The sequence below is a fragment of the Saccopteryx bilineata genome, chromosome 2, assembly GCF_036850765.1.
Source record: "Saccopteryx bilineata isolate mSacBil1 chromosome 2, mSacBil1_pri_phased_curated, whole genome shotgun sequence".
Classification (NCBI taxonomy): Eukaryota; Metazoa; Chordata; class Mammalia; order Chiroptera; family Emballonuridae; genus Saccopteryx; species Saccopteryx bilineata.
This window is the reverse complement of record NC_089491.1, coordinates 375,813,107-375,829,295: the sequence shown is the minus strand read 5'-3', so window position 1 is coordinate 375,829,295 and position 16,189 is coordinate 375,813,107. Positions and strand designations below refer to the sequence as shown.

The following is a 16,189-nucleotide window of genomic DNA, read 5'->3' as shown; positions in this document are numbered from 1 at the left end:
CAGTAGTCAAGGCCTGCTTCCAGGAACAAGTGATATTTGAGCTGAGCTCAGAAGGGTAAGCAGGGCCCTGGCTGGTTGGCTCAGCAGTAGAGCGTCGGCCCAGCATGTGGAAGTCCTGGGTTCAATTCCCGGCCAGGGCACACAGCAGAGGCGTCCATCTGCTTCTCCACCCTTCCCCCTCTCCTTTCTCTCTATCTCTCTCTTCCTCTCCCACAGCCAAGGCTCCATTGGAGCAAAGTTGGCCCGGACACTGAGGACAGCTCCATGGCCTCCGCCTCAGGCGCTAGAATGGCTCCGGCTGCAACGGAGCAATGTCCCAGATGGGCAGAGTATTGCCCCCTAGTGAGCATGCCGGGTGGATGCTGTTCAGGCGCATGCGAGAGTCTGTTTCTCTGCCTCCCTGCTTCTCACTTCAGAAAAATACAAAAAAAGGAGGGGGGCAAGCAAGAAGTAATAGGTGGGGAAGGTAGAGGTCGAGAAAAGGGCAGAAGTATTCCAGGCAGCCAATGTGACATGTCAGGGAGGAAGAGACCACAAACACCACGGGAGTGGACAGGAACCCAGTGTAGCTACAGCAGAGAGGGACAGGGAGTGTGAGGTGAATGAAGGCAGGACGTGAACAACAGAGCACTGTGGGCCACAGGCACAAGTGTTTTCTTTCAGTGTCTAGAAATGCACTTGTGCTGTCTGTCAGTCCATGGGGCCTGGACAGGTGCCAGCGTGCATGCCTCAGGACAGCCTGTCCCATACTGCTGCCCTCACTAAGTACATCCTGCTGACAGAAGTTAAAGAACATCAATTGTTACATAAATGGGGGCTTAAATAACCTACCGTCACTGTCACCTGGACTTCAAACAGCCTTTGGCCCATAAGAATTAGGTCTATCAACTCCAGAGTCACCTGTCTGTGCCAAACATATGTCTGGCTTTCCCACTACGTGACCGCTGGAGCCGTGGCCCTTGCACGTCTCGGGGAGAGAGCAGCCAGAGCTGGGAAACACACAGCCCTTTACCTTGAGGTCATACTTGCGGTGTACAGTGAGCCGATGGCTGAACACGTTCCTGGTGACCACCATGTAGGTCTCCACACCGTCCACAGTCAGGCGGTACATGCCCAGGAACTGTGGCAAAAGGGTGTTGCCATGACACTCCACTATGAACTAGGAAGGAAGGGAGAAAGGCTAAGGAACACGTGAAGGTGCCAGACGGAGGGGGCTCTCCTCAGGCTAAAACGCTCCCTGCCTGGGGACCTAAATAAAGTTATGTGAAGTCAGGGGTTCCTCAGACTTGCAGCAGGCAACAGCCACTGCCCCCAACTAGCATCACAGGATAAGAGGCTGGCTTCATGTGACTGGGGTCCCACCACAGGACAGGCACTAATTTATATAGACCTTGCATCTCCTTGTGGCCTGAGTGAGACAGCCACAGGGCAGGAGCGGCTGCAGGGGCAGGCCTGTGATCTGGTGGGAAAACAATGGCTCCTACCTAGAGCTCCTCCCCACGTGCCCCAGGGTCCTCTGCTGTAATTCCCCAAAGAGCAGAGTGCCTTTCACCACTTCTCAGGTCCCCAGGCAAAGCCAGCAGCACTCAGACAATGCCACTGAGCTCCCCACTCTTCTTCTGGACAGGTTCCAGACAAGTGGGGCAGAGCAATGGGAAGGAAAGCAACCCTGCGAGCCAATAGGCCCCTTTTAGAGACACAAGGCAGGTGCCGGAGTGTGCAAACTTCCCAACGCTGGCAAGAAACAGCTGCTCAACTGGGGCTGAGTCAGTAACATGCCTTCGTTTTTCCTATAAAATTTTCTCAAATAGGCACTTCTCCTCGCAGAAACGTGGTACTGGAGAGGGCCAAGAGCTTGCTTACACGCAGGCACCTGCCATTACTGGGGGCAAGCTCACTCCAAGAGGCTCCCCTGGGGCTCACTTCTCCCCTTCCCACCTGCCCCCTGCTGCCCAGGCTCGGGACTCACCATACCTGGTGGTACTTCTTTAAGATGTTGTGCATCTCGGCCACATCCTCACTGGACACAGTCTTTATGACAAAGCGCCGGTCATAGGTGGTGAGGAAACGAGTGCCACATCGGCCCTGGCTGTCGCTGTTGATAGGAGCGCTGCGCGTCACTGAATTCTGATGGACCAAGACAAAAGCAGGCTGATCTTGGGAGGGAACAGGCCTCTTGACTTTTATTCTGAGTCTTCTTTCATGAGCCAGATTGCTCTACAGCCGATGGCACTGAGAAGATGGGACCTGCCCCAGCCCTTTTCTCATGGGAAGTTCGTATCTCTCCCAAAAGTCTTCCTTAAAGAGAGACAAGTGTTGTTCCTAATCCTTGCCTGGGATGGAAGAGGATTTGCTATGGAATTTTCCTTTCATTCTGAGCCCAGACAGCTAGCTACCTCAGATGTTAGGGAACTGGGTCCTAATTCTGCCACTCACATGCGCTTTGACCCCTGGTGAGACATTTAACTTCTCTACTACTGAGTTTCCTCACCTGGATCACAAAGAGACTGAGATGATTTTCCCAGCCTTTTGAGGTGACAAAACAAAGCTTTGGAAACAATTCAAGAAGTCTAGCATAAAGATGATGGGCCTGACCTGCAGTGGTGCAGTGGATAAAGCATCAACCTGGAGTGCTGAGGTTGCCAGCTGAAAACCCTGGGCTTGCCTGGGGTCAAGGCACCAAGGCACATATGTGAAATACTCCATGAACAACTAAAGTGAAGCAACTATGATCTCGCTCCCTCTCTCTCTCAAATCAATAAATAAAATATTCTTTAAAAGAAGAAACAATAAATATAGTCATACACCCTTGAATGCACCCCCTGATGCTAGAAACCCTCCCAAAGCAGGAAGTTGGTCCTCACTTCTCTGCCCAACACCCCTCCCTTGACCTCCAACTCCTGCTTTTCTGTGCAGGGCTATGAGACAGTTCTGGGGAGCTTTTCTGGTTCTGTCCCTGCTCCTCATGAGGCCCCACTGCCATTAGGATCAGAGAGCAGCAGAAGCCGCAAGAGGAGCAGTAGGGAAGGTCTGACTCAGCCAAAGGGATGTGTACACCAAGCAGACTACGGGAGAAGACCTTTGGCAGGCAAGGCAGGGAGGGTCCCTGCTCCCACGAAAACACGTGGTTATCTGCTCACAGCAATGTCTCCTCTCTAAGCTCTTTCCTCATCTCTTACCTAGCACCTGACTCTTTACCTTCACCTAATGCCTCCTCAGAAAAAGGGAGAACCACCTCCACGGGGGACCTGAAGTCTGAAGTAGTAAGAGGCTATCTAAACTAAAGGAGCAACCCCCAAACAGGGGATCCTCAGCCCACAAGGCTGAGCAGGCTACATGACTGAGGGCCTCACTGTCCTCAGCTGTTCCTTCTACCAGGATGCTTTAGGGGCCTCAAGTCCAGTGGGAGGTCTAGTTTTATCCCTCCCTCATTTTCAGGCAGCATTTTCTGATTCTCTAAATTAAGAAGTTTTCAGAAAGTCTCGGGCTCCAATCAGGTCATGATTTCATTTAGGATCTGGTCCTATCAGAGGGGTGGGAGACCCCCCAGTCCCGCTTAGACATTCCTGGTCATCCGAGTGCCTACACTCACACCTCCCACCCCCCTCTCCAGGACACCATCTCCGAGGAGGCCTTCCACAGTGGAGGAGAAAGGGGAGGGAGACTCGCCCACCGGCTTGTCATAAACTTCTCTGGGAGAGGCTCACTGGGAGCGGGGTGGAGGGATTACCGTGTTTTAAAGGACTGGGGCATCCAGTTTAGATTTCACTAGGCTCTACACTCCTTTTCTCACCACAAGACATTTGAAAGTCAGCTATATTTCTTACTAAATGAGTGGGAGTTTCTCCCACCTTCACCACCAGGCTGTCCCAAGGGAAGAGGGTCCTGGGAAGGTGCTAGATGGAGAAATAACAGAAACCATAGCTATAAGTCAGACTATAATGTCCCTGATATTGCGACTGATTCCTCCCAACAGTACAGAGTCCTCTGTGGCATTATCACCCCCAAAGAGGGCAGTTTCCCTGCCATGACTAGCCTCCTCCCAACATCAGGACAGGGGACAAGTTTAAGAGGTGGTGTTCGTACCTGGCAAGAAGTTACACTACCCTTGAAGCCTTCCTTGTCTAATCTGTTTTATCTGCTTTGAAAGGCCTTATCTCCTGCTGGCAACAATTGCTCTCTTTTAAGTCCAACTACTAAGGAGATGAGTTCTTCAGCCTAGACTAAGAATGTCAGACCAAGAGGAAGCAGCTCCCCCCACGTTGCTACCCCGCCCCCAGGAGAGCAGCCTGAGTCTGTGAGGCACCCTAAGAAGCACATCCAAGGCCCCACCCTCCCTGAGCCCACCAGCACAGAGGAGAAGGCTGCCTGGGCTGGAGACACAGCAGGAAGACACAGCGCAAGAACAGCAGACACTTTTTCCTCTACCTGAGCTGTAACTTCCTGACCCCCTCCACTTGCTAATCCCTCCAATTTTGCAAAGACACCCGTACCTGGTAATCCTGATCGTCAATCCCAAACCTTTCCCGAAGATTTCGAAACACCATGGGGCAGTACTCCTTAAACTTAAAGCGGCTGGGGAGGTTCTCCCTAGGGAAAAGCAGAGAAACGTCTTTGTGAATGTCTTCTTGCTCATCACAATTCTCACATCAGAGCTCTCAAAGTGCGGGCCACAGATCTCTGGGATCTACAACCTGCAGTGCTTGAAATGCAGGTTTCTAGGACTCAGAACTCTGGAGGTAAGTCCAGAAAGCTTCATGTCTAACAAACACTCCAGGTGATTCTGAGCACGTACAAGTTTAAAAACTTTACATCCCTGCCCTGGCTGGTTGGCTCAGCGGTAGAGCGTTGGCCCGGTATGTGGAAGTCCCAGGTTCGATTCCCGGCCAGGGCACACAGGAGAAGCGCCCATCTGCTTCTCCACCCCTCCCTGTCTCCTTCCTCTCTGTCTCTCTCTTCCCCTCCCGCAGCCAAGGCTCCATTGGAGCAAAGCTGGCCCGGGCGCTGAGGATGACTCCATGGCCTCCGCCTCAGGCACCAGAATGGCTCCGACTGCAGTGGAGCAGCACCCCAGATGGGCCGAGCACTGCCTCCTGGTGGGCATGCTGGGTGGATCCCAGTCAGGTGCATGTGGGAGTCTGTCTATCTGCCTCTCCGCTGCTTCTAACTTTGGAAAAATACAAAATAAAAGAAAAACAACAACTTTACATCCCTTGTGTTCACACTTCAAAAAATTAATATAGCTGTATACTTTTGACTTGTGTATTTTTTCTAAGTGTATGGTATCTTTTCAAAATTGACATTAAAGATAAAAAGCCTTACCTTCCAGGAAGTAAGACTGAGTGTGGGCCCCGCTCCACAACGCAGTACACAACACAGTGAGTTCAGCTGTTGTAAAGTCAATGTCAGTCTGATGGCTAAAGGGGAGGGCCTTTTACAAGGGGGCCTTCCTGCTGGGGACATTCCTATCGGAACATCTTGGCTACATCCAGGGAGCCCTGCCCTTGGCTTCCACTGGAATGGAGAAGGAGGGCACTCAAAAACAGAGATCCTGCCCTGGCCGGTTGGCTCAGTGGTAGAGCGTCGGCCTGGCGTGCAGAGGTCCTGGGTTCGATTCCCGGCCAGGGCACACAGGAGAAGCACCCATCTGCTTCTCTACCCCTCTCCCTCTCCTTCCTCTCTGTCTCTCTCTTCCCCTCCCGCAGCCAAGGCTCCATTGGAGCAAGGATGGCCCGGGCGCTGGGGATGGCTCCTTGGCCTCTGCCCCAGGTGCTGGAGTGGCTCTGGTCGCAAAAGAGCGACGCCCCGGAGGGGCAGAGCATCGCCCCCTGGTGGGCAGAGCGTCGCCCCCTGGTGGGCGAGCTGGGTGGATCCCAGTCGGGTGCATGCAGGAGTCTGACTGACTCTCCCTGTTTCCAGCTTCAGAAAAATACAAAAAAAAAACCCCAAAAAACCCAGAGATCCTCAGTCTGTTGACCGGGATCCAATCTTCTCAGGGAGCCTGTTGCCGGCACCAGCCTCCATCCGCCCACGCCTCAGTCGATCCACAGGCTCCCGGGAGGGGAGAGAATCCTTGAAGAGATGCCTCCTCCAAATCTTCCACACTGACAACAGTCACCCTGCTTGGGAACTCCTTTTCAGAAATATTTATGTCCCTCTGACTCCTCCAGGATGACAGAGTCCAAAAAAATCAAAAGCAGTGGCTTCCAACGCTCAGATCTGGCCAACTACCATTTTTGTAAATAAAGTCTTATTGGCAAACTTAAAAATGTTAAATAAAAAGCAGTGCCCTCTTGTGAAGGCAGACTGGTCTGCCCCACTGTACCCGTCTTCTAGTAAATACTGCTCTAGTTTAATAACTAGAACGGAACAGTCATTGGAAGGACAAAAGGAATAAGGAAAGATAAAAAAATAATAAGAAGAAGAGATTGGATACTCTGCTTTAGGCCAAGATGTCAAGGTGATGGAACCTCACCAGAGGTCCTGGACCCTAAAATGGGCAGTGAAACAATGCCCACTTCCGGAGGCCTGACCTCTGGGGCAGAGCAACCTCCTTTCTTGCCCCCAAGTTGAGGGCTGCCTCACCTTCCTTAGGTGGTATGATACTGTGATGTAGTAAGAAACATATATTTGGCTTTTGCTCCTGTTTCTGGCACAGAGCTCCTCAAACCCTTGGAAATTCCTAAATGATAAGAGCAATAAAGGTATCTTTTGTTATTCATAACAAGCCCCTTTTGGCCCTGGCCAGTTGGCTCAGTGATAGAGCGTCGGCCTGGTGTGTGGATGTCCTGGGTTAGATTCCTGGTCAGGGCACACAGAAGCAGCGACCATCTATTTCTCCACTCCTTCCCCTCCCCTTCTCTCTCTCTCTCTCTCTTCTTCTCTCGCAGCCATGGCTCTACTGGTTCGAGTGTATCAGCTCTGGGTGCTGAGGATGGCTCTGTGGAGCCTCCTCCTCAGGTGCTAAAAATAGCTTGGTTGCAAGTATGGATGGCCCCAGATGGGCAAAACATCAGCCTCAGACAGGGATTGCCTAGTGAATCCTGACAGGGGTGCATGTAAGAGTCTGTCTATCCATCCTCCTCTCACTTGAAAAAAGAAGAAGGGGGGGAAGCCCCTTTCAACAACACCTGAGTTTATGTCAGTGAGATGACTTTTGAAAAATCTCTAAGGATGGGTGCTGGTTGCCAGGGGAATCAACCAGGATTACAGGGTTAGAACTTTCAGTCATACCCCTGCCCTTCAGGGAGGGGCAAGGGGCTGGAGGTTGAATCATTCACCAATGGCCAATCATTTAATTAACCTTGCATTCATAATAAAGCCTCCATAAAGACCCAAAAAGACTGCACTGTGGAGCATCCAGGCTGGTGCACACGGGAGAACACGGAAGCTCCACACCCCTTCCCCACACCCTGCCCCATGCATCTCGCTGTCTGGCTGTTCTCGAGTTGTCATCTTTTATAATAAACTGGTAATCTATTAAGTAAACTGCTTTCCTGCGTTCTGTAATCCAGTGAAACAAACTAATTGGATCCAGGAGAGAAGATCATGGGAACCTCCAATCTACAGAGGTCGGTCAGAAGCACAGGTGACAACCTGGACTTGTGACTGTCATCTGAAGGGGGTGGGGAGGGGGCAGTCTTGCAGGACTGGGCCCTAATCCGTGGGACCTAATGCAAACTTGCAGTAGTGTGAGAGCAGAGGAGAAACAGGAGAGCTTTTCCTCTGTACAGGTGGCCACTCAGTGAGCGGCAGGCGGCTTTGAAGACAGCTTCTCCCAGCTTGCAGCTGAGATAGGCGGGGTGGCAAAGCCTGGCTGGGGAGGTGGTGGGGACTGTGGAACAGTGGAGCGCAGAACCAGCATTCAAATGCAGAAAGGAAGGGAGTGCAAGCAGCAAACAGTTCCTGGGTGCCCAGAGCAGGATAAAAAGCAAGGCCTCCAGAGGGCTCAGAGCAGGTCCCAACAGTGCCAGGGGAGGGGGCTGCTTCAACAAAGCCTCAGACAACCTTCAGACCCCAGTGTTAATCCAAGAAGCCACAATGAACAAAAGTGCGAAGAATTACTTTGGATAGCGCCTCGGACACCAGGCTCAGCTTGTTGTTCACACACCAGTTGGGAAGAAAAGAGCTTGGCTGCACCCCAAGCCAGGATCATGGCCGGCAGCTCCTTGCCTAAAACTAAGATCAAGATAGGACCACTGCTGTCGGCTTCATGCTAGATACCTCAGCTCCTGAGCAGCTCGCTTCTTCCTAAACTGGCCCTAGATGAATCACCCCGGGTTGAGCCCCACGCCCCGGGGGACACTGGAGGCAGGCTGATAAAGGAGTGAGATGACAAGACAACCGGGAGAGAGGCACACAATAAATCTCGCTGTCTGGCTGTTGTTGAGTTGTCATCTTTTCCAGCCAGTGATCCAGGTGTCGCTGTCACACCCCGCCAGGTGCTAGCTTGGCCCTACCTTACACAAGGTTTCAGAAGCTCTCTGCCTTGAGGGAAAGGATTGCTCACAAAACCTGAGCCCACTCATAGGCCACTTACTTATTGAAGAGATGATTATCCACCTTGATCTTGCTGTATGCTTTGAAGTCATCTGGCATTAGCATGACAGGGACAGGGACATTGCTCAACTCATTGATCTGTAAAGCAAGGGGAAAGTGAGGTTCTCAGTGAGGAAGCCACCTGCTTCAGAGACAATATGCTACAATGTGGATGCCACCATCTCACCAAAAACATGTCCATGGGCTCCCTCATCTTTATTACCGCTCTTCTCTTCAGGTAAGTTTCCAACCTCATCTCCACCTGCTGAAATTCTCCCCACTTGATGTGGTCCAGCTCAAAAGGCACCTCCTCCATGAAGCTTTCCATGGCTCTAGACCACAAATGTCCCTTCCCATCTTAGAAGTCCTGGTGTGTTCATCTTTAGCCATCTCATAGTCCCCTCATTGTAGTTAAAGCTTATAAACCTCATAAGCCACTAGACTATAGCCCAGGCAGGGCCACGTTACTGATCTTTGTAAGCAAAGATTACCTAACTGATTTTTGGGGGCTCCAGGGTGCTTGGCCCCATGATGTCCACATGGCAGGTACTATATAACTATTTGTCAAATGCAATGATAAATGGATCAATGAATGTCAGCCAACCTACGTGAGCAGGGAGGCTTTTGAATACCTTCATACAAATTGTGGGTCACTCAAGAATTCAGCTTTGGGCACAAAAAGAGCTGGGTGTAGAACTCTTTATCTCCAAAGTAAAGGATTAAAGTGAGAAGAGGTGGACATCTGACCACTGGCTAACTCTTACTCTCCTGATTAAAGCAGGGCCAGTTCTGAAGCTGTGCCTGGCCTCATGCTGACCTGGGGGAGAAGCAGTAGGGTGCTTTGCTCCAATGGCAAACACATCTCAGTGTCTTTCATCTCTCTTCAAGGAGCTGGAGCCTGGACAGGGAGCTGGCTTCCCATTGGCGCAGAACGGAGAGGGCAAATCCTGCCCTTTTCCATTCCCAGCTTGCCAATTAGTGGGCTAATTAGCCACAGATGTCCTCTCCCATCACAGTAGAGAATCTGACATTTGACTCTCAACCCCGTTGCCACTAATGCATTCAGGATTTTCAGAGGAAACCTTAGTCCTAACTTAATGGACAGGGGGTGGGAAAGCACAGCCATGGGTCTCCCAGGTACTTTCCTCGCGAATCCTATCATCTCAGCGAGGTCCCACGTGGCTGTGAGGGAATGACCTGGCCGTTAGGACTACTCCAGAAGCATAAATGGGGGGAAATGGCGTTTAATTTGCTGTCCCTTTTATGTTCCAAACCTTTTTTACTTAGAAGTATCAGAAGATAGCCCTGGCTGGTTGGCTCAGTGGTAGAGCGTCGGCCGGGTGTGTGGAAGTTCTGGGTTCAATTCCCGGCCAGGGCACACAGGAGAAGCGCTCATCTGCTTCTCCAACCTTCCCCCTCTCCTTTCTCTCTATCTCTATATTCCCCTCCTCAGCCGAGGCTCCATGGGAGCAAAGCTGGCCCGGGAACTGAGGACCGCTCCATGGCCTCTGCCTCAGGTGCTAGAATGGCTCCGGCTGCAGCAGAGCAATGCCCCAGAGGGGCCGAGCATCGCCCCCTGGTGGGCATCCCGGGTGGATTCGGTCAGGCACATGCAGGAGTCTGTCTGTCTGCTTCTCACTTCAGAAAAAATATCAAAAAATACAAAAAACAAAACAAAACAAAACAAAAGAAGTATTAGAAGATAAAGGAAGTTCAAGTTAATGCAGTAACTGGGCTGAGGAGTGATACCTTCCTGGAGATGGTGAAAAGCCCATGTGACACATGGGGAAGTTAAGGGAAGCACAGGAGCGTAGGCAGAGAGGAACAGTAGAGTAGGACTGTAAGTTGGCAGTGGGGCAGAGACCTGCTGGGATAAACTGACTAGCACAGACACACAAACAGGTATGATTCCATTTATATGATATTCTAGAACAGGACTCTACAGTGAGAGAAATCCAGTAAAAGGTTGTCTGGGTTGGGGGGAAGCTAACTGTAAAGGAACATGAGAGGTGTGATTCTAGGGTGATAGAATGTTCTATATATTGTCTGGAGTGATGATTAAATGAGTAGATATATTATATTTGTGGAAATTCATCAAACTGTATACATAAAATTTCTAGCATCTAGGTCTGTCATGCCTGCCACCGGCTAAAGGGCCACACACACACAGACACAGCCATGTCAGTTCCCATTCCAAGGGGTGCCCACATGGGAACCTGATCGTGAAGTGTGTGCCTATGGAGGAAACCATTCCACTTCCTTGTTTTTCTGCCAACAGAAACAATTCATGGTAGCTGTCCCATTTCCTTTTTCCTGGCATATTAAGCTTGGCTCTGAGAGTTAAAGAAGTAGTTCATGATTCTTATACAATTCTGCCTTTTCTAGCTCTTATCATCATGCTAGGAAGAACGCACTACTGGCTCAAAGAGTATGGTTTTCTATCAAACCATTCTAGTATGTGCTACTAATTGATTCTGGGTAGTCTAAGATCCAAGCTCAGAACCAAGGCCAGGACTTGATACTGCATAACTAGAAAAGACTAGAACATTTGCTTGAGAGGGGTCAATTGCCCCTTAGCCAGGATGAAATAGTCTAACAGGAGCTATTCAGGAATTGTATTCATCAATCCTCTGTGCAACTCTTAGTGCAGCATAGTTTGAATGGTTGTTAAGTTGATCAGATGAAGCTCTCGCATCATCTCTATTCTTGACTATACAACCTAATAACAGGAAATTTCTAACGAGCTAATGTACAGTGAACAATCCATACAGCTGAACTATGTAGACTCACCCCTCATTTCCACATGACCACATGTAGATGATTCACTCGAGGGATTAGCTGTACATTTTTTTTTAGTTGTGCTAAATTTTATACCCCTCAAGAGTCCTATTCAATTTCAATTGAACATGCACTTACTGAAATACCTACTGCATGCTTTTGTGTAGGGAGGAGGGGGCAGTGGAGAAACGTGGCGCACTGTGCACACAAGAGTAGGAGGCATATCCTCTTGTCAGGGAGATGAGACATACCCACGGGACAGTGGAACTGGAAGTCAAGTTGTATACAAGTTAGTGAGAACAAAGGGACAGACACCAAGGACAGCTGATATTCAGAGGAGTGTGGGTTAGTATGCTCAGAGAGTCAGCCTATCAGCCTTACACAACAGGCTAGACACAGGGCACCTAGTGCCCCTCCTGCTATTGCCAAGAACACTTGACACTGGAAGAATCTATCAGATCTTGTTACACCCCTGCCTAAAAATCTTCCAGGGCTCCTCATGAACCTCAGAGTCAAGTCTTACTCCTTACCCTCGCTTTTAAGGTCTTTTCTGATTTGGCTCAGACTCTGCCAAACTTCTATTTAGTTCACTTCTACTCAATGTATTGAGGACCTTACTATCTGCCAGCACTGTGTCAAAGCTGGGGATACAAAAAATGAAAAGACCCTGTCTGTTTAACTGAGAAGACAGACAACAAGTAACTAATACAATGTGATGACTGCTGTAGTCATGAATAAAGGGAGATGAAAAAATAGATTAAGAAATGACTGTGAGCCTAACCAGGTGGTGGTGCAGTAGATAAAGCATTGGACTGGGATGCAGAGGACCCAGGTTCGAGACCCCGAGGTCACCAGCTTGAGCACGGGCTCATCTGGTTTGAGCAAAGCTCACCAGCTTGGACCCAAGGTCGCTGGCTCAAGCAAGGGGTTATTCAGTCTGCTGAAGGCCCGCGGTCAAGGCACATATGAGAAAGCAATCAATGAACAACTAAGGTGTCACAACGAAAAACTTATGATTGATGTTTCTCTCTCCGTTCCTGTCTGTCTGTCCCTATCTATCCCTCTCTCTGACTCTGTCTCTGTAAAAAAAAAAAAAAAAAAAGAAATGACTGTGAGCCTGACCAGATGGTGGTGCAGTGGATAGGAGCATCGACCTGGAATGCTGAGGACCCAGGTTTGAAACCCTAAGGTCGCTGGCTTGAGCACAGGCTCATCAGCTTGAGCACGGCTCACTGTCTTGAGTGCGGGATCATGGACATGACCCCATAATCACTGGCTTGAGTCCAAAGATTGCTAGCTTGAGCCCAACGTCGCTAGCTTGAACAAGGGGTCACTGGCTCAGCTGGAGCCCTCAGGTCAAGCACATATGAGAAAGCAATCAATGAACAACTAAATGCCGCAATGAAGAACTGATGCTTCTCATCTCTCTCCTTTCCTTGTTTCTGTCTCCCCCTCTCCCTCGCCTCTCACTAAAAAAAAAAAAGAAAGAAAGAAAAAAAAAAAAAGAAATGACTATGAGTAGGAGTGAGAGAATTGGTTGCTAGAGGAAGTCCCAGAGAAATAAATGTGAGAAAGGCTTAGGATGGCAGTTCTAAAAAAAATGAGAGGAAGGGAATCTCCTAGATTGTGAGAACATCAGAACTAAGGCTCAGAGTTGTGAAAGTATATTGCCCATTTTAGGTACTGGGAGAGGGGAATCCATAGGTGGCAGGGTAGGACAGAGGTACTAAGAAGTGGAGGGGCTGTTGGTAGTCACAAAACAGCCACGGGATGTAAGGTACAGCACAGGGAATATAGTCAGTAACAATGTAATAACTATGTATGGTGCCAGCTAGGTGCCAGAAATATCAGGGGACCGCTTTGTAAAGTATGTGATTGTCTAACCACTATGCTGTATGCCTGAAACTAATATAAAATACTGAATGTAAACTGTAATTATATAAAAACTTAAAATAAAGTGGAGAGAGATAATACAGGAGAAACAGATGAATGCTCTAGCATATTCTCAGTGAATAAATAACTGCTTTATTTATTGTGTCTGGTGCTTTATATTATTATGAATCATATATCACATATATTCTGTTCTCTGCTATTATTTCTACACTTAATAGTCACATAAGGTAGTACTAATTTGATTTTGCAGAAGAGGGTCAGGTACCTCGTTCAAGGTCACACAGACAATATGTGCAGAGTGAGGATTTGCTCCCAGGTCTGTCTGGTGCCAAGACCTGGGCTCTTATGGCGTTATCAACCCTTCTATGGACAGCCACCTTGACTAAGGCAGTGTTTCCCTTTCCTTTCCTGGCCTCAGCCCTAATAACCTTCAGGGAAAGTGTTGTGCTTACTGTATAAAAAAGGAAAATAAAGCTCAGAGAGGAAAATCACTACTCAAAAGCTATACTCATAATACGGGGCAGAGCATGGATTTGAACTTAGGTTTGTCCACCATATGATAAATTTGGACTCGACGAGGCAGGCAATGGGAAGTCCTCCCAGGTTCAAATCTGGGAATTCATACGATCAGATGGGTGATACAGAAAAGTAATTCTGGAATAAAAATCAAATAAGGATTGAAAAGGGTAAAGATAATAAGCATCAGGACCATTTGTGGGGACAGTACAATAGCTCAGGTGATACACTGTGGCAGCAAGAACAGAAGAAAGAATAAAGCTAAGAGAACCATTCAAGATCTGGTGAAATGACACTTCCTCTGCCAGAGCCTCCTTGTCTTCCCCAGGTTGATTTCATGATTCATTCCTCTGGGTAGCTTTCTATTCTATATATGACATGTTTAATTTCTCCACTAGGCTGTGAGCCCCTACAAAGGAAGACTATCGCACCCATTATTTTGTTCCTGGCATGACTGGCACACAGCAGTTGCTCAGTGATGATGGGTGGAGGGATGAACGGCTAGAAAAAAGAGACTGAAGGATGGCTAACATTAGGATAAAAACAAAAAGATACAGCAAAGCTGGTGTGACCATGCCGAAGGGTCACAATCTGGAGGATGAGAAAGAAGACTAACGTTAGCTATTCACACTATGACCAGACTGTAAAGAATTTTAAATGCCAGGGAGTGGCCTGACCTGTGGTGGCGCAGTGGATAAAGCGTCGACCTGGAAATGCTGAGGTTGCCGGTTCGAAACCTTGGGCTTGCCTGGTCAAGGCACATATGGGAGTTGATGCTTCCAGCTCCTCCCCCCTTCTCTCTCTCTGTCTCTCTTTCCCCACTCTTCCTCTCTGTCTCTCTCCTCTCTAAAAATGAATAAATAAAAAAAAAATTAAAAAAAAATGCCAGGGAGAGAATAAACTTTATTTGGTGGACAAAGGGGAGTAATTAAAAGTTTTGAAGCATGAACGGTTTCAGGAAGATGTGCCTTTCCTTTACTATCTATCATATTTCTGAGCTAACCTCCTTCACTTTCAGCAGAAGTGCACTTGTGGAATGCAAACTCATTCAAATGTCACACCAAATACAACATATTAGAATGCTAAGTTTGCTGTATCTCACATCATAGAAGTGGTTTTGGGATTATCCACACGATTAACTCCATGAGTCATTAGCATAAACAATGAGGAGGTCAGCCAAGCTGAATGAGGAACAAGTTAAAAGCAGAGAGTTCTATGCTGATCCCACTGGAGATGAAAATTCAGTCACCAGTTCTAGACTGGTGGATTTCTGATTCCAGCAGCTTCCACTTCCCTGTGTGACCTTCACTGGAACTGTTACCCAGGAGGCATGGGCTGGGCATACAGGCTTCCTGACATGTCCCAGGATTCCATGGGTGACTCAGCAATGGGCTGGCCACCACTAAAATCATCTGTTACCTGCTACCATCAGAAAACATAATGCATTGGGAACCATACTCTCAAGACCAAGGAGCCCCAGAAAGACCTGAAACTCCAGAGAGGAAAAGGCAAGAACAGAGAGCCACAGGTGCCAACAAATTCGTTCCTGAGTTTAGGCCTCCTTTCTACACCTTGGTTTTTCTTCTCCTCCTGTTGAGTCCCCCTGCTCTCTATGAAGTGGGAAGGCCTGCTAAAGGACAGATTCACCCAAAGGCCTCACTAGAGCAGAAATCCTTACTAAAGATTTTTAAAGACACAGGGCAAGAGAAAAAAGCGGGTAAAGGGGGTTCTGGGTCAGCATTAAGCAAAGAAAACGCATGGACAGGATGGGGGTGAAATGTGGGAGAGAAATAAGCAGACTTAAGAATGAATCTGTTCCTCACACCATACACAGACATTAATGCAAAATGGCTTACAAACCTAAATGTAAGAGCTAAAACTGTAGGAGTTTCTCAGAAGAAAATGTACGAAAAAACCTTCGTCACCTTGGGTCAGGCAAAGCTTTCTTAAATATGACACCAAGAGCACAAACAAGCAAAGAAAATACATGTTAGACTTTAACAAAATTTAAAATTTGCGCTTCAAAAGAAAACATTAAGAAAGTGAAAAAGATAACTCAAAGAATGGGATAGAATATTTGCAAATCATGTATCTGATAAGGAGCTTGCATCCAGAATATATAAAGTACTCTTATAACTCAATAATAAAAAGACAAATAACCCAATTAAAAGATACAAAAAGTTTTTTTTAAATGCCCAAAGGGGCCCTGGCCGGTTGGCTCAGTGGTAGAGTGTCGGCCTGGCGTGCGGAAGTCCCGGGTTCGATTCCTGGCCAGGGCACACAGGAGAAGCGCCCATCTGCTTCTCCACCCCTCCCCCTCTCCTTCCTCTCTGTCTCTCTCTTCCCCTCCCGCAGCCAAGGCTCCATTGGAGCAAGGATAGCCGGAGCACTGGGGATGGCTCCAAGGCCTCTGCCTCAGGCGTTAGAATGGCTCTGGTCGCAACAAAGCGATGACCCGGATGGG

The 16,189-nt window shown here is 48.6% G+C and overlaps 1 protein-coding gene across 2 annotated transcripts in view; it reads right to left on the bottom strand.

The window, feature by feature from the left end:
* PIP4K2B (phosphatidylinositol-5-phosphate 4-kinase type 2 beta) overlaps positions 1–16,189 on the bottom strand; it is a 31,479-nt gene that overhangs the window by 10,405 nt on the left and 4,885 nt on the right. For both annotated transcript variants that reach the window (XM_066263773.1, XM_066263774.1), the window contains exons 2-5: positions 8,540–8,637; positions 4,494–4,590; positions 1,975–2,127; positions 1,013–1,159 (exon numbers count right to left, since the gene is read on the bottom strand). In XM_066263773.1, the coding sequence (XP_066119870.1) occupies positions 1,013–1,159; positions 1,975–2,127; positions 4,494–4,590; positions 8,540–8,637 (495 nt within the window). The remainder of the gene's footprint in view (positions 1–1,012; positions 1,160–1,974; positions 2,128–4,493; positions 4,591–8,539; positions 8,638–16,189) is intronic.